The following is a 17819-nucleotide window of genomic DNA, read 5'->3' on the forward strand; positions in this document are numbered from 1 at the left end:
ACAACATCTCTGGATGCTTTTGCGTCTCCCTAGGAGGTCTTTGCTCTGGTGGAAGGCTCCGGGTACTTCCTCGTCAACAGCAGCACCCAGGACATGGCCAACATCACCTACCTGGAAACGGAGAGCGCCATCCAAGTGAGTGCCCTGGCGGCACCTGGTCTTGGAGACCCTTCTGCAGGGAAGAGAGAGGGCAGCATTTCCGGTCCTGTCCCCTTCGTTTCATACGATCCTCACAAGCATCTTGAAGCTCAGGAAGCTTCGTTGGTTGTCACTTTGAGCTGATTGTCACAAGTTCAAAAGGTGTTCTGTAGGACACATTGGAAGTTCAGATGTTCTGTGGGTCATGTTGAAAGTTCAGATGTTCTGTAGGACACATTGGAAATTCAGATGTTCTGTAGGACACATTGGAAATTCAGATGTTCTGTAGGACACATTGAAAGTTCAGATGTTCTGTAGGACACGCTGAAAGTTCAGATGTTCCGTAGGACACGTTGAAAGTTCAGATGTTCTGTAGGACACGTTGAAAGTTCAGATGTTCTGTAGGACACGTTGAAAGTTCAGATGTTCTGTAGGACACGTTGAAAGTTCAGATGTTCCGTAGGACACGTTGAAAGTTCAGATGTTCCGTAGGACACGTTGAAAGTTCAGATATTCTGTAGGACACATTGAAGGTTCAGATGTTCTGTAGGACACGTTGAAAGTTCAGATGTTCTGTAGGACACGTTGAAAGTTCAGATGTTCTGTAGGACACGTTGAAGGTTCAGATGTTCTGTAGGACACGTTGAAAGTTCAGATATTCTGTAGGACACATTGAAGGTTCAGATGTTCTGTAGGACACGTTGAAAGTTCAGATGTTCTGTAGGACACATTGAAGGTTCAGATGTTCTGTAGGACACGTTGAAAGTTCAGATATTCTGTAGGACACGTTAGAAGTTCAGATGTTCTGTAGGACACGTTAGAAGTTCAGATGTTCTGTAGGACACGTTAGAAGTGCAGATGTTCTGCAAAACATCTTCTGATCCACGAAATCAAGATTTATTTATCTTTCGTCGTTAACTGCGTATTCATGCCGATCCTAGAAACCGCACCGTTCCCTAACACGAACCATTGCTATTAGATTTGCCAGGGGATTTTAACTGGGTTAAAGCACAGCTACGAACGCACCACCCAGCTCTGACTTTACCTTCCCCGTTTGGGCTCACGGTGGCTTTTTCCAGGTAGTTCCAGTTCTGCCTGGTTCTTTGGCCCTGGAGATCTACGACCTCTGCCTCGCCTTCCTGGGACCGGCTACGGCTTACGTGCGAGTATCGAACATGTACGAATTGGAAGTGGATTTGATTGACAAGGTGAGAAAGGACCCTGTTGGAGAACCGGGTCTGACCCTCGTTTAACCACCATTCAGTCTCTCTAAAGCGCTTTCCTCCCTTAAAAGAAACAGCCAATCCAGGCTTGTCTTGCCAAGGATCCCCTGCAGCTTTTTTGGGGTGGGGGGGTTTCTTTCCCCAGGTTGAGATTGGCAAGTCCGTGCTGGTCTCGGTGCGAGTATTGGGGTCTCACCACTCGGCCTTCCGCAGTAAATATTTCACCTACATGCACCTCCAACTGAAAGCAGCCTCTCCGATCGTGAGCCTGACGTAAGTCTTCCCCTTCTTGCAGAACCTTTGGCCTGGTCACCTTCGGCTCCAGCTGGCCCCGAGGGGCAAAGGGGGAGAATCCCCCCAGACTGGAGGTATTCCTTACGGCCGAGAACGGGATGATAGAGGTGGAGTTCTCACCTCACAATCAGGCGGCTGTGAGTTCGCTCCTCGGCAGACGCTGATATTTCTCTTCTCTCTGGGCACAATGAGAAATATCATCTGCGGAACAAAACTCCGCCCTGGCAACAGGGAAAGGCATCCGGCCAGTAAAAACACTCAACTCCATTCAGTTGCCCAGACTTCACCCCGCAAAGGGATTATGGGGTTTCTTTAAAAGTTGATGATGTTGATTACTGGAGTTTTTCAGCTATCCCTCCAGAGTGGGATGGAAGTGGAAGTTGTTATATAAGTCTTTCCCCTCTGGTTCTCGAAGGCCGATGGAGGAACTCGGCGATTATTCCGAAGTCTACATGCTCCGAGCTGTAGCAGTTGGCCAGACGACGTTAGTGGCTACGGCTTGGGACAAAATGGGAGTCAAATTCACGTCCCCGCCACGGAAAGTGGAGGTAAGGCCACGCAAGCCAAGCCCTCAACGTCAAACCCCGTTAGAAACTGCTTGGAAGAGGTTTTGCCAGCATCTACAAAACCAGTGTCAAACTTTATACTTTTCTATCGATCGATTTTTCACAGTTTTGAACTGTTCGTCTTCCCCGGAGATGGATACATTAAAAGCTTCATCAACGAAAAGTCTCTGTAAATTAGAAGATTTTGCAAATGGAAGCAAAGGAAAATCTTTATAAATTTAAAAAGTTTGCCGGTCTTTTATCAGTTTAAAGATTTGCGAATCAAAGAAAAGATTTGCAAATGAGAACCTTTATACATCTGAAGATTTGCAAATTGAAAAAGGGTCGCAGGTTTGAAATCGTCAGTTAAGAGATTTGCAAAATTAAAAGATTTGTGATTTTTTATTTTTATTTGAAAGAAGGATCCATGAATTATCATAGCAAGGTCTTTATTCTTCGGTCTGTTGGGTAAAATCCGATGTTGCTGCATGAAACTATGTGGTGGGGTTTAGTTTTTGGGGAGGAAAATTGGGGGGGTGGGATTCTGCCTCTGCCTACCAGCATCCATCAGTATTCACCTGGCAAGCGTCCTGTCAGTGTAGGAGAGAGTTGAGAGCTGTTTGGAAACTGAAAGAGTATTTGCTGTATGAACAAGAAGGAGACAGCGAGGAGCCTGGGCGTGGCTTAGCTCAACTGTTCCGTACTAAAGCTGCTTGGTGCTGCTGTGAAACTGAAACTCCTCTGCTTGTGTTTTGCCTTTGGAAGAGATTTCTTCTTAGGTGGGGAGCGAGAGAGTTGAGGGCTGTTTGGAAACTGAAAGAGTATTTGCTGTGTGAACAAGGAGACAGCCAGGAGCCTGGGCGTGGCTTAGCTCAACTGTTCTGTACTGAAGCTGCTTGGGGCTGCTGTGAAACTGAAACTCCTCTGCTTGTGTTTTGCCTTTGGAAGAGATTTCTTTCCAGGTGGGGAGGGAGAGTAGAACTCCTTAGCATCAGAGCGTGTTAATAATAATAATAATAATAATAATAATAATAATAATAATAATAATAATAATAATAATAATAATAATAATAATATAGGAAATATTCTAAGGGTCTGAGGGTCATTTGGAAAAATCCTTTCTTAGTGAGCCCCTAAAAGCCAAGAGGAACCTACGTGCCAAATTTCAAGTTTGTAGACTTGACGGTTCTGGAGATTTTGCGACGATGCTTGAGGGCTAATTTCGCTTTTATATATATATGTATAGATTTCTTTCTTTCTTTCTCACAGGACTAACGTGACCCTGTTGTGTGTTTTGTCAGGTGTTCCCCCCTTTCAGGCTGTTCCCCGAAAAAATGACCCTCATCCCCCACAACATGTTGCAGGTGAGACCAGGATCCCCAACCAGACAATGCCGCTTTATGGGTCGTGTTGTCACACCCCCCAGATGAAGGCAGCTCACCCGAGCGGAGAATAGGGGCCGACTTTTGGGGGTATCTAAAGCAGAAAACCCTCCCCCTCCACGCAACGGTCTTCCTGACCCCCAGAATGCTTTGCCTCCGGCCGCAGGTGATGTCGGAAGGGGGACCCCAGCCTCAGTCGCTGATCCACTTTTCCATCAGCAACCGAAGCGTGGCCGAGGTGAACGGGCTGGGGCAGGTCAGCGCCAAGGCCGTGGGCACAGCCGTGATCCTGGGCACCATCCGGGCCGTCAACGAAGACACGGGAAAAGTCATCGTCTTCTCCCAGGTACGCGTCTCCAGGGCGGGCTGGCAAAGGCTCCCCTCACCTGGGACCCCCCTTATTCTACCCCTTCCAGGCCTCCTGAGACAGTAAACGATCACACGCGGTTGTGATTTTTGTTTTTATTTCAATGGCTGTGAAGTATAGTTGAGTCCCAAACAAGTTTATGCTTAGTTCATTCCCCCCCAACCCCCCACAGGATCAAGTTGAGCTGGAAGTGGTTCAGCTGCGGATGATTCGAATCCATGCCCCGGCCACCCGACTCGTCACCGGCACCCAGGTGGGTCCCCCGAGCCAGCCCGTTGTGTCTCACGCCCCGTCCCTGAAAATCTGTGGGTGCCCCCCTATACATAGATTATCTCTATCTCTATCTCTATCTCTATCTCTATCTAATCCAGAGGTCTCCAAACTTGGCAACTTTAAGGCTTGTGGACTTCAACTCCCAGAAGTCTTCAAGTTTGCCAAGTTTGGGGACCCTTGATCTATCGATCTACCTGTCTACCTACCTGTCTACCTGCCCAACCCACCCACTTACCTACCTATCTACCTACTTACCTACCTATACATACATACAGATACGTGCATACACATACATATAGATATATGTATATTAATCAGAGACCATTTAGAATAAAAAACAGAAAAAAAACAGTCTTCAGAGTTAACAAGGTTGATACTATATACTTAGCAGAGTTGGACTAGAAGACCTGTTATTCTGCTATTTTTCCTTCCTTCCTTCCTTCCTTCCTCCTTTCCTTCTTCCTTCCTTCCTTCCTTCCTTTCCTTTCCTTTCCTTTCCTTTCCTTTCCTTTCCTTTCCTTTCCTTCCTTCCTTCCTTCCTTCCTTCCTTCCTTCCTTCCTTCCTCCTTTCCTTTCCTTCCTTCCTTCCTTCCTTCCTTCCTCCTTTCCTTTCCTTTCCTTCCTTCCTTCCTTCCTTCCTTCCTTCCTTCCTTCCTTCCTTCCTTCCTTCCTTCCTTCCTTCCTCCTTTCCTTTCCTTTCCTTTCCTTTCCTTTCCTTTCCTTTCCTTTCCTTCCTCCTTTCTTTCCTTTCCTTTCCTTTCCTTTCCTTTCCTTTCCTTTCCTTTCCTTTCCTTTCCTTCCTTCCTTCCTTCCTTCCTTCCTTCCTTCCTTCCTTCCTTCCTTCCTTCCTTCTTTCCTTTCCTTTCCTTTCCTTTCCTTTCCTTTCCTTTCCTTTCCTTTCCTTCCTTCCTTCCTTCCTTCCTTCCTTCCTTCCTTCCTTCCTTCCTTTCCTTTCCTTTCCTTTCCTTTCCTTTCCTTTCCTTTCCTTTCCTTCCAGCCACCTGTTTGGAATGGCATCGTGTCTCCTGCTTCAGTAGGGGGTGGGATGGGGGTTGGACTAGAAGACCTCCAAGGTCCCTCCCAACTCGGTTGCCCCGTTCTCTCTTCTTTCCAGATGCCCGTCTACGTTGTGGGCCTGACCAGCAGCCTGACTCCCTTCTCCTTCGGCAACTCTCGCCCACCCCTCACCTTCCACTGGGCAGTGAGCAAGCGAGACATCTTGGACCTTCTCCCCAGGCACTCGGAGGTGTGAAAGACCCTCCCTCCCTCCCTCCTTGCAAACCCCCTGCCCCCCGCCCCCCAAAAAAGGGCTCCCCTGCAGTGTTTCTCAACCGGGGCGGTGAACTTCAACTAGCTGAGGAATTCTGAGACTCAGACTATCCATATAAATATATTTATTTATATTTAAATATATTTATCCCGCGTGCAGGGACGCTACCCGTCCCTGACTTAACATTATCACTCATCATATGGTAGTTAGGAAATTATTATTATTATTAAACTAGAATCTGATATTTATTTAGTGATTACGATGTTTTGATTATGGATAAATTGAGGGGAATAAATTGAGGGATGTATAAGCTAAAAAGGGTGGTACGCTCTAATTGATACTTAAAGGGGGAAATTTGAGGGAATTATTAGATTTAAGATGGAATTTGTTGAATAAGGAAATAAAGCCATGTGACAAAAATTGCAAATGTGACAGATAAAAGTATAAAGGTATCATGGATTTAGAATTTAAAAAAATAGGAATGTTAGACTGCAGAATAAGATTTGAGAACATTTAGAGAAAAAGGAATTAAGATAAGATATAAATTGAAAATAACAGTGTCCCCTTTGGCGACTTTCTGGCTTTGCAAATAAAATGGGGAGGCCAGATTCACTTAACGACCGCGTGACTAACCCCCTGCGGTGATTCCTTTAGCTGCTGTTTTTAAAGCGGGGCCTGTACGCGCTTGAGAAGTGCCTCGCTTAGCGACCGGGATGGCGTTCGTAAGTCGAGGACCACCTTCAATATACCGCCCACCTCACCTCACCATCAAGGGACTTTTCCCCCACCAGATTTCGCTGGCCCTTCCTCCGGAGAGCAACTTCGCCATGGCGGTCCGGACCAGTGCCGCGGGCAGGACCAGCCTCAGGGTGGCGGTGCGGACTTCGGACGCTGAAGCCGGACAGTTCGAAGGAAACGTCACCGAACTCTCGGACGAGGTGCAGATCCTGGTAAGGAATCCTGAGAACAACCGACGGGCGCTTCCCTCGCTTCCGCTTGGTCCGTCCGTGGCTGTTCCCAAGGAATCCTAGAAGGGACCTTGGAAGTCATCTAGTCCAACCCTCTTCCCTTGGCAAGAATCCTGATGCCATCTAGTTCGGAGAGCCGGCCAATCCCGCCTCTGACTGGCCCCGCCAACCCCCATCTCTTCTGTGCCTCCCAGGGAGTCCCAGCGGATCGGCTGGGTCTCCTTGGGTCGCCCAGCCCAGGAGAACGGAGCTGGAAAGCAGGTTTAGTGGGCTGGGGAGGGAAGGGGGGATTTAGCGGTATACCCTCCCCCCCTGCCACGCCCACCAAGCCATCAAGCCTCCCCCACCACACCACGCCCACCGAGCCACGCCCGCAGCAGATCGGCTGGGGTCTTGTCTGGTTGCCCTGCGTAGGAGAACGGAGGTTAGCGGGGTGGGGAGGAACGGGATTGTTCAGTATCCTTCCCTGCTATGCCCACCAAGGCCACACCCCACCAAGCCGCGCCACGCCCCACCAAGCCACGCCACGCCCCACCAAGCCCACAGAACTGGTAGCAAAAAAAAAAAAAATTGAATCCCACCACCGCTATCTTCTCACTCACCCACCTACCTTACAGGTGTTCGACAAACTTCAGCTCTTCTCTCCGGAGTGCCCCGTGGAGCAGATCCTGATGTCCATGAATTCGCAGCTCAAGTTACTTACAAACAGGTACCCAGGGATGGTCCTCAGGCGGGGCTCATACCTCTCCGCGGAGGTGATGCGAAACCAGGTGCCCTAGGGACAAAAACTCGGCCTTCAAAGATCTGTCAGTGGAGATTCTCAGGTCCCGGTTGTCTCCCAAAGGTGATTTTGTGGTTGTTGTTTCTTTCCCCCAAAGAGGCCATTGGACTTTTCTGCTTTTACTTCTGAAGACGTTTCGCTTCTCCATCCAAGAACCTTCTTCAGTTCTGATCGCTGCTCTTTCAAACCCCTTCCCCCCTCACTTTCTGTTGGCGACCCTATAAAAGACCCTAGAAATATTTTACGTGGACACCTTTCCTTACCCAAAGGGGCGCTTTGTCCTCTTCCCCGCTTCCTCTCTTTAGGGACGGGGCCGCCTTTGTCAGCACCCAGATCCTGCAGTGCTTCCCGAATTCCTCGGTCATCGAAGAGGACGGGCATGGCCTCTTGAAAGCCGGGGCCGTCACGGGGACAGCGGTCCTGGAGGTGACCTCCCTGGAGCTCTTTGGCGCCAACCAGACGGTCATCACAGGCGTGCGGGTAAGCGGGGTGGGGTGGGAGGTCTACGGAAGAGCCCTGCCTCGTCCCACAGGGAGTTGAGAGGAGCCCTCCTGCCCCCTGTTTTCTACCCAGGTGGCCCCAGTCTCTTACCTGGAGATCAGCAGCACCCTAAAACTCTACACTGCCACCCGGGCACCTCTGCCGGCGTTTCCCTTGGGCATGGCTTTGACGCTGACCGTCCGGTTCTTCGACAGCGCCGGGGTCCGGTTCCACGCCCAGAACAACCAGCTGCACCTGGCCTTGAACAGGTATAAAACTCCCCAGGGAACATTGGGATGCAGCAAACCTCCCTCAGTAACTCCAAGACCGATGTCTCTCGAAAGTTACCTTTATTAGGATAGTAAACCGGCACCTCTGTGAAAACCCAAATTTTAAAAGTTTTTTTTCGGCTTTCCACAACCTCTCAAACTACAAATCCATCCGGCTTTGGCCGCCATCACATCACATGACCCAATGCCATTCCATCCCAAAAGTAAGATCCTTATTTCATCCGCGCGCCACGCTCAATGGCCTCGAACTCACAAAAGGATTTTATTTTGTCTGCTTAGAGCGACTTCGTTGAAATCATCCCCCCGCTTCCACTCTCCCAGGCTCACGTGGCAGCGTGGCGGATGGCTCTCTCTCCCCCTCCTTCGTTTGTAGGGACGACCTCTTGCTGATCCGGCCCAGCAACCAGAATTACACCTACACCGCCCAAGCTGTGAACCAAGGCGTGACCCTGGTGGGTGTTTGGGACGAGAGACACCCGGGCATGGCCGACTACATTTCTGTCCCCGTGGAACACGCCATCGGGCCCAATCTCTCCGCCCCGCTGGCCGTGGGAGACGTGGTCTGCTTCAGCACACCCCTAGTTAACCAGGAAGGTCAGTGGAACAGCTTTGGGGTCTCCCCTGGGGGGGTGGGGGGTTGTGTCTGTCAACTCATAAAACATTTTGTGTACACGTTTTATAGTTGACAACAGAAAGAAGCGGGGGAAGTTTCAAAGAGCAGGCGGCAGCGTGGAATCGAAAGTCCATTCTATTCATATTTTCTTCAAAGACTGATTAGATGACTGAAGCTTCTGCCATAATTGGAGAGCATGATTGATGACTCTTTGGCTATGGATGTGTTTCGTTGGATGATACACCCAGAGGGGTGGGTGGGGGGAAAAGCAGGATCAAGGGTGACAGACAGTGAATTACATATCTCAGAGTTGGCTACACCCAGGATAGTGCCGGACGTAGAATGGTAGCTTCAAATAAATCCTCTTTAGTTTTGGGAGCGCGGGTCGAGGCTCATGATTTAACCGGAGTAACTGCCGTAATCCTGACTGAATCTTCTCTTAGAGGGGAACGAAGAGGACGTCAGCAAGGATGAGGCAATCCCCCCCTCTCACTCTCCAAGAAGAACCCCTTCCTCCTTACTCCCAGTTGCATTACAGAGGCAGTCCTTGAGTGGTGCGGTAGCCTAAAGGCGGAGTTCTCGCCTCACAGTCAGGAGCTGTGAGTTCGGCTCCAGACAGAGGCAGGCCTTTCTCTCTCCGGGCACGACGAGAACGTTATCTGCTTGAATGTAACTCCGTACTGGAAACAGGAAAGGCCTCCGGCCAGTAAAACACTCAGCACCTGATTCCACCACCCCAAGGGATTACGGGGCCGTGTTTATTAAGCACTAAGAAATGTAAATGAATAGAAAATTGATAAAATTTATAAAAAGAGAAAAGGACGTTTTCTTTTTAGGAGAACCTGGCACTTGGCAGGTCAGCCCTGGCGACGTGCTGGAGATGGACGTTGTGAGCGGAGCGACCTTCGCAAAACACCCGGGAAAAGCCACCGTCTTCCACGAAATCCCGGGGATAGTGAAAACGTACCGAGAGGTAGAAGCGTCGTGTGTGTTTGCAGCGTATATGAATTAAGACCTCATTTTATAGAGGCCGATTTAACAGAGTTGGAAGGGGCCTTGGAGTTCATCTAGTCCAACCCCAGCCCAAGCAGGAGACCTTACCTCATTTCTGACGGGCGGCAGTCCCGTCTTCTTCTCGAAAGCTTCCAGGGATGAAGCTCACAAAACTTCTGAAGGCAACTGGGACGATTGCTCTCACCGTCTGAAAATTTCCTCCTTAAATTTTGTTTTTTTTTTAATTCTTCTCATTTTAATAGGATATAATTGTATTTCTGAGTTCAGAAACAAGCTTCTGGAGACAAGTTCGTTGTATTCTTTTAAAAAAAAAAAACATTTCTTCACCGTCTTCTTCTCTCATCTGTCCTTCCCCAGGTTGTCGTTCACGGCCCGCCGAGACTCCGCCTTCAACTTGGGCCCAAAAACTTCCTCACCAATGCCGCCAACGCCTCCGAATTCCGGGTTTTCATCTCCACAAGCGGCCCGGCCACTCTTCAAGGTGGGAAAGACAGAAGCGAAATATGAAGAAATCGGGGGGTTCATTTTGTGTCTGGATTTAGATGATAGATAGATAGATAGATAGATAGATAGATAGATAGATAGATAGATATAGATATAGATATAGATATAGATATAGATAGACAGATCAGATAGATAAATAGATAATAGATAGATGATAAATAGATGATTGATAGATAGATAGATAGATAGATAATAGATGATAAATATAGATGATAAATAGATAGATAAATAGATAGATGATAAATATAGATGATCGATGATAAATATAGATAGATAAATAGATAGATGATAGATAGATAGATAGATAGATAGATAGATAGAGATCAGATAGATAGATAGATAAATAGATGATAGATAGATAGATAGATAGATAGATAGATAGATAGATAGATAGATAGATAGATAGATAGATAGATAGGAAGGATAGATAGCCCTAAATTCACACACATCCTCTTGTCTTCTTTTAGGTCCTTGTGGCTCTGAGCAAATTGAGGCCATCACCGACCTGCTTTCTCCAGAATCGCAGCTGATCTGCCAGCTGGATTTCAACCCTGGCATCCTGGATATTCCAGCCAGCAAAATATTCCACATCCAGCCGGCATTTTACCCAGATAAAGGTAGGCCGGAAGAGAACCAGTTGCATCGTTGCTTCCCAGGTGGTGTGTGGGTGTGTGACTTCAACTCCAGGGACCAGGGATGGCGGGAGCTTTTGAGGATGTAGAGCAGGGGTCCCCAAACTTGGCAAACTTTTAAGACTTGTGGACTTCAGCCCGCCAGCCGCCCAGCTTCCCGATTCCGAGGAGTCTGACCCCCTGAAACGCCATTCCGGGGTCTCTTTCCGGCCATGCCTGGAATCCAGGCCTTTCCGAACGGCGTGTTTGAAAAGCATCTCTTTCCTTTTCCGGCTGCCCCCCCCTCCAGGGCTCTACGCTTGCCTGGTGACGGTGAAAGCCCACCCCGAGGAGGACCTGCTGGCGCTCAGCACAGCCGAGGGCTTCGTGGACGTCTCCGCCGCTCTCGGCAGCGAGCGAAGCCCAGAAACCCCAAACCGGGTCACGGTTCCGTTTTGGCCCGCCTTCTTCCTCAACCAGAGCGAGATTGTCCTGAGCAGCTCACAGATGACCAGTGAAATCTTGGTGTTGGGGGCCAGGAGGGTGACGGAAGCCATCGAGGTAAAAGTTGACAAGTGACGCGCGCACACACACAAAATAAATTTAAATGCCCCTCCTGAAGATGGGGAGGGGTCTCAGCGGAAGAGCCAGGGGGTTCCCAGGTGGATCTGCACCTCCAGGAGCCAGCTAGACCTGGAGGACAGGAGACAGGTGTGAGTCTGCAGGTGCGACAGGGTGACCCTACGCAAAGTGAGATGCCGGAATCTTCCAAGCGTTGGAAGAATGATCTTTCTGGGTTCGGTTCCAAGTGGGGAAGAAAGACGCTGGAAAACACGGGAGGCTGTTTGGAAAGATGGTTTAATGGTGGACAGGATCTTGGTTTTGAGCCTTTGCTGGAGGATGATGTCATGAAAAGGGCTTTTTTGTGCGGATTCGTATTATAGCTCTACCTGGAGTCAATCTTTGTTATGTAGAATAGGCTGCCCCAGGCCAGAGTAAGGGTCCATTAGCAAAGGTGGAGGAGGGCTGAGTTTCTAACTTCTCTCTTTAGGGGAAATATTTCTGCCTTTTTAAATATTTCCTAGGATATTTCATTTTTTTAGGAGAGGGGCGGGTGCTAACTTCCTACATCTTAAAAAGTGGACCAGGTTGAGAGCTAAATTTGTCACCTTCTGAGGTCCACAGACCTGAAGGTTCAAGGGCCCAGTTTTGATGGGCTTCTCCTCTTTTAAAGGTGGTTTATTTTCTGGAACTTTCTCACACCCCCTGCCCCACCCCCCCAAAAAACCCCTTCCTTAAGATCTGTTTTTTTTCCCCCCTCCCCTCCCGCCCTGCCAAGGCCCATCCCACGTCTCCTGTGGTACAAGTGGACGCCCCCCTCTTCCTCCCGGACATGCCCGGGCTTGTCCTCTTCGCCGTCCGCGTGGTCAACCTCACCTCCCTCCACCGGAGGGCAGCACCGGTCTTCGTCAACCTCTCCTGCAGCCTCACCGGCCAGCGGGCGGCTGTCCTGGTGCGGCCGGAGCAGGAGCAACCTCTCGGCTTTGGTGAGCGCGAAGGGAAAAGGACGCTTGGCAGAGAGCTGGCGTGGTTCTTTGGGTGGGGGGCGCCGAGAAGGCCCCCCAACCATCTTTGCCTTCACACGCCTAGATCTCTGCGCGGAGGCCAGCCTCGTCCGGCAGCTGGTGGGCTCCTACCAGGTCCTCCTCTTCACCGTCTTCGCCGTCCTGGCGTCCACCATGGTCATCTTCCTCAGTGAGTCCCAGCAGGTTTGAGCCGGGCTCAGGCTCCCCTTAAGCCGCTGGATGGGGCGCTAGGTTCAAAGTCTCTACCCCAAGTTTTGTAGAGTTGCAGAGCCGGAAGGGACCTGAGAGGTCTTCTAGTCCAACCCACTGCTGAAGCAGGAGGCCCCTAGGGCGTTTCAGACGAACTTTGTAAAAACCTCCAGGGTTGGTGTTCCATCGCAGGGAACTCCCAACAACAAATCGAGCCCAAGACGTATGTCGCTACGTGAGACGTTTTTGTCAAGAGTAGCTTTGCCTCATTTGGCGGCCTTTCTTGACATGTTTGCTAAGTGAATCCCTGCAGTTGTTTCAGTCAGTCACGCGGTTGTGAAGCGAAATCCGCCTTTCCCCCGATTGACTTTGTCAGGTGGTCGCAAAAGGGGACACTTCAACCATCATACATACGAGTCGGTTGCCAAATGGCCCGAATTTTGCTCACAACACGACCCTCCGGAGAGGTCTCAACGGGTTGTGTAAAAAACAGGTCCCCCCCTTTTTTTCAACTTCCAACGGTCACTAAACAAGCCATTGTAAGTCAAGGACTACCTATATTCCCCACCCCCCAAGCCGGTTCAAGCCTGGATCCAACCCGCTTTCTCCTCTCCCCACAGTTTACAATGCCTTCCTCAACAGAGTCCAGACCGTCCCAGTGGTCTACATCCCGTCGGCCTCAACGCAGGACGGTGAGTTTCCACAACCAGCCTGGTCCAGAGTGCAGTCCCAATTTTCCTCGTGGGGTGTGTGTGTGTGTGTGTGTGTGTTTTGAAAAGCCAGCAAGCGGCAGGATCCTCGAGTCCTGAAAATTCACCCCTTTCAGCTTTCCTAAAACACTTTTCCACGGGAAGCCAGGGGTCCAATTCAGGTGCTTAGTCCAGGGGTCCCCAAACTTGGCAACTTTTAAGTCCGGTGGACTTCCAGAATTCCTCAGCCAGCATATTCTGGGAGTTGAAGTCCACCAGTCTTAAAAAGCTTGCCAAGTTTGGCTCACCCGGTTCCCTTTTGGCAGAAGAGGAGAAATAGGGGGTGAGGGTATTTTTTGGGGGGTGGGGTGAGGGGTCATTTCTCAAGCCCCTCTCCCCCTTTCTCTATCCAGGCTACCTGTACCCTCCTCCGAGTGCTCAGCACCAGCCTTCCAGCCTCAGGAACAGGACCCAGGCCTGGCTGTGGAGCGTGCGAAGATGACTTTCGAGAAGAAGGCGGCGGGCAAGAGTAAAACCCGTGAACTTTTTCGTTTTGAACGTGACCAGTGTCGTCCTTAACAGGGGAAGGCCACGCCGCTCGCCCCCGCGGTACAGAACCAGTAACCCCCCCAGCTGTGAAAACCTCCCTTTTAAACCAGATTCCCAAAAGGGCCAAATTGAATCCCGCCGAGAGAAATAGGGGGCGGGTGGAGACAACAAACAACTCAACCCACAACAAAAACAATGAAACCAAAAATTCTCTTTATATCCAAACTTTTATTGAATGAAATGGGTAAGGCTACAAGGACAGCGCCAGAGCCGCAAGGGGAAGGGCGGGGGTTTTCCTCCACCCTTGTCCCATAGCCACCGCTGGTAGCAACTCAAGCCCTCAAAAATAACTCTACACGTCCCCCCCAACTCCATTGCATAATATACTCCGACGTTGGTGCCCCAGAGAAACTTGAGGGTTGCGGCCGTCAACTGTTCCCATGTTCCCATCCCGTGCCAAATGTCCACTGTTTAATGTTGCTTTCGCCGGAAAGAGCATCCTGCAAGGAGAACAAGCAAACAAACAAAAAATGCAAAAGTGAGCCATTACGGTCCGCATTTATAACCATAATTGCCATGTTTGCTTTTTGTTTTTGTTTTTCTGGGGAGAAAACATTTGAATCCATCTCTTATGACCTCATCTATACAAAATCAGCCTGCTGAGTCAGAGGAAGCGGCTTTCAAACATTGCTCTGCATTTAATGTTGTTGAAACACACAATGCCAGCCCCCCAAAATCCCCTAAAGACTGAAAGACGACACCCCTAAAACTCTCAACCTGCTGCCTGGCTACAATTCCATGTTTTTCCTCAGTTACTTCTGACACCAAAGAGACACACCAGGGTGTGGGTGTGGGTGTGTGGGGGGGGGGAATTCCCGCTTACCTTCTGTCAACCTTGCCTTTCCACCAGTGGGCTGGCACAACACGGTCGAGCAGCCGACGCACAACACAACCGTCTGGGCGTGACTGAAAACCGTGGTGATTTTGTAGCAACCTGGAGCAGGAAAGGCAAAGCAAATATTTAGTGTGTTAAGAACGTGAGGGGTTTTTTGTGTGTGTGTGTGTGTGTGTGTGTGTGTGTGTTGTCGCAGCCAACAAATCCTCAGGTTTCCTCTGCTTACTCTGCACCACCTTTGAGAACAAAATAGGTTTGAACTACTCCAGGGTGCTACTGCATGCTCCCGCGACACGCAAGAGGCTGCGTCACGAGTCACATTTACAATTGAGGATTTCCCACTGCTCCAGTTAAGCGTGTGGGCCAGTTCAGCCGGGCCAGATTCTCACGTGCAACCTGGGAAACGGGGAAGGGGTCAGTCTGGATGCCTCCCGTGCCCCGCGTTGCCTTGTCGATGCAACAGCTGTTGCAAACAACCCGCTGCAGCAAGAGGGATATATTTCATTGGTTTTTCTGCAGCCCATCAGATGCTCTTTGAGGTGGTTGTGCTCAGCTCATTGGGACCACCTGCACAAAGACACCCCCATGATCTCAACCGGCAGCTCCAGCCACCAGATTTATTGCGGAGGGTATTAAGACATATATATATATATAGCATCTGTCCCAGGGCTGGACTAGATGACTGCCAAGGCCCCCTTCCGACTCTGTTCTTCAGTCTTTCTAAGCAAAGGGATGGACTGGGTGACCTCGGGGATCCCTTCCCACCCTGTTATTCGAAGCGGAGGGCAGACTAGATAATCTCCAAGGCCTCTTCCAAACCCTGTCTTCTGAGCTGGGGGGGCTCGGCTGGATGACCTCCTTGATGCCTTGCAAGTCTTGTTATTCTGTCTGCTGGGCAAGGGGGAGGACGAGACGACCCTCAAGGTCCCTTTCAACTCAAGTTACCCCGTCTTCTGAGCAGGGGGCTCAACTGGATGATCCTCGAGGTCCCTTCCCAACTCTAGTTATTCCATCTTCTGAGGGGGGGCTCGGCTAGATGACCTCGACCTCCTTGCAACTGTAGTTATCCCATCTTCTGAGCAGGGGGACGGACTAGACAACCCTCAAGGTCCCTTCCAACCTCTTCTTCCATCTTTTGAGCAGGAGGGCTCGGCTGGATGACCCCTGAAGCCCCTTCCAACTATTATTCCATCTTCCAAGCAGGAGGAATGGACTAGATGACCCTCAAGGTCCCCTCCAACCTCTTCTTCCATCTTTTGAGCAGGAGGGCTCGGCTGGATGACCCCTTCCAATTCTATTATCCCATCTTCCAAGCAGGGGGGCTCGGCTGGATGACCTGCGAGGCCCCTTCCAACTCTAGTTATTCCATCTTCCGAGCAGAGGGGTGGACTAGATGACGCTCAAGGCCCCTTTCAGCTGTAGTTATCCATCTTCCGAGCAGGAGGGATGGACTAGATGGCCCTCAAGGTCCCCTCCAACCTCTTCCATCTTTTGAGCAGGAGGGCTCGGCTGGATGACCTCTGAAGCCCCTTCCAACTCTAACTATCCCATCTTCTGAGCAGAGGGGCGGACTTGATGACCTCTTGCAAGCCCCTCTCAACTCTTGTTATCCTGGTTTTTTTTTGTTGTTGTTGTTTCCCGCCCCCCTCCCGCGTGCAAGTGTGTGCGGGGCCTGGCTGGATGGCTCCCCCCGCCCACCCTCCGACCCCATGTAACCCCCCCACCCCACCCCGCCCCCCAGGCCCCTCACCCGGGCACTTGACGTCCATGAAGTAGGAGTTGGGGCTCTGCACCAGGCGCTTCTTCTTGTGCTTCCGCTTCTCTTCCTCGGGGGAGGGGTGCAGGAGGTCCTTCGCGAGCTGCGGGGGGGACACTAAAATAGGAAGAGGGGATGAGACCCCCTCTTGTTCCTCCTCCTCCTCCCCCCGGCTCCATTCCTGCCCCCCCCCCTCCACCAACCGCCTCCACGCCGCCATCTTGAGCCTCGGCGGCGTGGCCAGCTCAGCGTGGCCGCCCCCTCCCCTCTTGGGAGGCCCGGAGAAGCCCCGAGGCGGCCCCGGAAGGTGCCCCGGGCGAGGGGAGAAGGGAGGCGGGCCCGCCCGGGAGGCCGAGCCCGCAGAGAGACGCACCGGCATGTTCGCGTGGAGGCAGCTGCGGACGAAAAGGAGGCCGGCCGGAAGGAGGGAGGGCTATATCCGCTGCGGGGTTTCCCCCGCACGGGGCGGAAGTCCGGGGAGGGTGGGCGGGGCGAAAAGGGCGCCATCTTGGGGAGGTCTAAGGAGGAGGAGGAGGAGGAGGAGGAAAAGGGGGCGGGGCAGAGGGAGGGAGCCACCTTGGGCGCCATTTTGAGACGGAGGACAAAGGCGTCCCCTCCCCCCTCCTCCTTCTTGTCCTCCTCACAGCCCTGCAGGGTAGGCCGGGCTGAGGAAGATATTTATTCTTCTTCTGCTGTCCTCCCAACACACACACACACACAAACAAACACAAACAACACGCACGCAACGCACAACGTCCTATTGTCTTACTGGGCTCTTCCCTTGCTCTGAAGGCTTACCAAGACTCTAGTCCTCATGAAAGAGGTTTATTCTTCCGGTGGTCCCCCAACACACATACAACAAACACACACACACTCACAATGCACACAACACTCACACACACACACAACAGATACACACTGTCCCATTCTCGTACTCAGCTCTTCCCTTGCTCTGATGGCTTACCAAGGCTCTAGTCCTCATGGAATAAATTTATTCTTTGGGTGCTCCCCCACAACAAACACACACACACACTCACAATACACTGTTCCCTTGTCAAGAAATGCATGACGTAGTTTTAAACGCCAGCGGTCGTTGAACATTATGGACACCAGATTTAATCAGGGCGCCAAATATTTCCATATTTTGCAAGGACAGTTTTTTTAAATTAATTTATCCAGATTGTAAAATAGAAAAGAGAATGAAAACGATAGGAAACCAGAGGAGGAAAAAAGGGAAAAAGGAGAGTATGTAGCGGAAAAGGGGAAAAAAATGCAAAAAAAAAGCCCATTAACTTCCAACTCTTTTTAGACCAGTAGAAAATAATAAACATTACAGCCTCAATTTTTTTTACTTTTGCATAATAATATATACGCCATCCATCTCTATAACAAGAAGCCTAAT

General features: G+C 50.5%; 2 protein-coding genes across 2 annotated transcripts in view; one reads left to right on the forward strand and one right to left on the reverse strand.

Annotated features, from left to right (window-relative positions):
- Window positions 1-14171, forward strand: part of NUP210L (nucleoporin 210 like) — a 30778-nt gene extending 16607 nt beyond the window's left edge. The window contains exons 20-40 of the mRNA XM_087914043.1: window positions 34-135; window positions 1218-1346; window positions 1507-1634; window positions 2071-2203; window positions 3502-3564; window positions 3749-3928; window positions 4122-4202; window positions 5337-5468; window positions 6284-6442; window positions 7078-7169; window positions 7547-7721; window positions 7815-7990; window positions 8385-8605; window positions 9461-9597; window positions 9996-10119; window positions 10610-10759; window positions 11064-11314; window positions 12093-12300; window positions 12404-12508; window positions 13149-13220; window positions 13631-14171. Of these exons, the coding sequence (XP_087770169.1) occupies window positions 34-135; window positions 1218-1346; window positions 1507-1634; window positions 2071-2203; window positions 3502-3564; window positions 3749-3928; window positions 4122-4202; window positions 5337-5468; window positions 6284-6442; window positions 7078-7169; window positions 7547-7721; window positions 7815-7990; window positions 8385-8605; window positions 9461-9597; window positions 9996-10119; window positions 10610-10759; window positions 11064-11314; window positions 12093-12300; window positions 12404-12508; window positions 13149-13220; window positions 13631-13719 (2907 nt within the window). The 3' untranslated portion in view covers window positions 13720-14171. The remainder of the gene's footprint in view (window positions 1-33; window positions 136-1217; window positions 1347-1506; window positions 1635-2070; window positions 2204-3501; window positions 3565-3748; window positions 3929-4121; window positions 4203-5336; window positions 5469-6283; window positions 6443-7077; window positions 7170-7546; window positions 7722-7814; window positions 7991-8384; window positions 8606-9460; window positions 9598-9995; window positions 10120-10609; window positions 10760-11063; window positions 11315-12092; window positions 12301-12403; window positions 12509-13148; window positions 13221-13630) is intronic.
- Window positions 13975-16929, reverse strand: RPS27 (ribosomal protein S27). Its single transcript, XM_087914042.1, has 4 exons — window positions 16791-16929; window positions 16412-16520; window positions 14650-14760; window positions 13975-14266 (listed from the first exon to the last, which is right to left on the reverse strand). The coding sequence occupies exons 1-4, from the start codon at window positions 16794-16796 to the stop codon at window positions 14238-14240; spliced, it is 255 nt and encodes an 84-aa protein (XP_087770168.1). The 5' UTR covers window positions 16797-16929; the 3' UTR covers window positions 13975-14237.
- Window positions 16930-17819: the final 890 nt, after the last annotated feature.

This window comes from Pseudonaja textilis, chromosome 16, assembly GCF_049901715.1.
Source record: "Pseudonaja textilis isolate UNSWEBS1 chromosome 16, rPseTex1.2, whole genome shotgun sequence".
Lineage (NCBI taxonomy): Eukaryota > Metazoa > Chordata > Lepidosauria > Squamata > Elapidae > Pseudonaja > Pseudonaja textilis.

What these genes read in the sequence shown, in the direction of transcription:
- RPS27 (XM_087914042.1), bottom strand. An exon ending in CATGGACGTCAAGTGCCCGG is followed by an intron (nt 14,761 to 16,411) that starts GTGAGGGGCCTG and finishes TTCCTGCTCCAG; the next exon opens with GTTGCTACAAAATCACCACG. An exon ending in AAAGGCAAGGTTGACAGAAG is followed by an intron (nt 14,267 to 14,649) that starts GTAAGCGGGAAT and finishes TTCTCCTTGCAG; the next exon opens with GATGCTCTTTCCGGCGAAAG.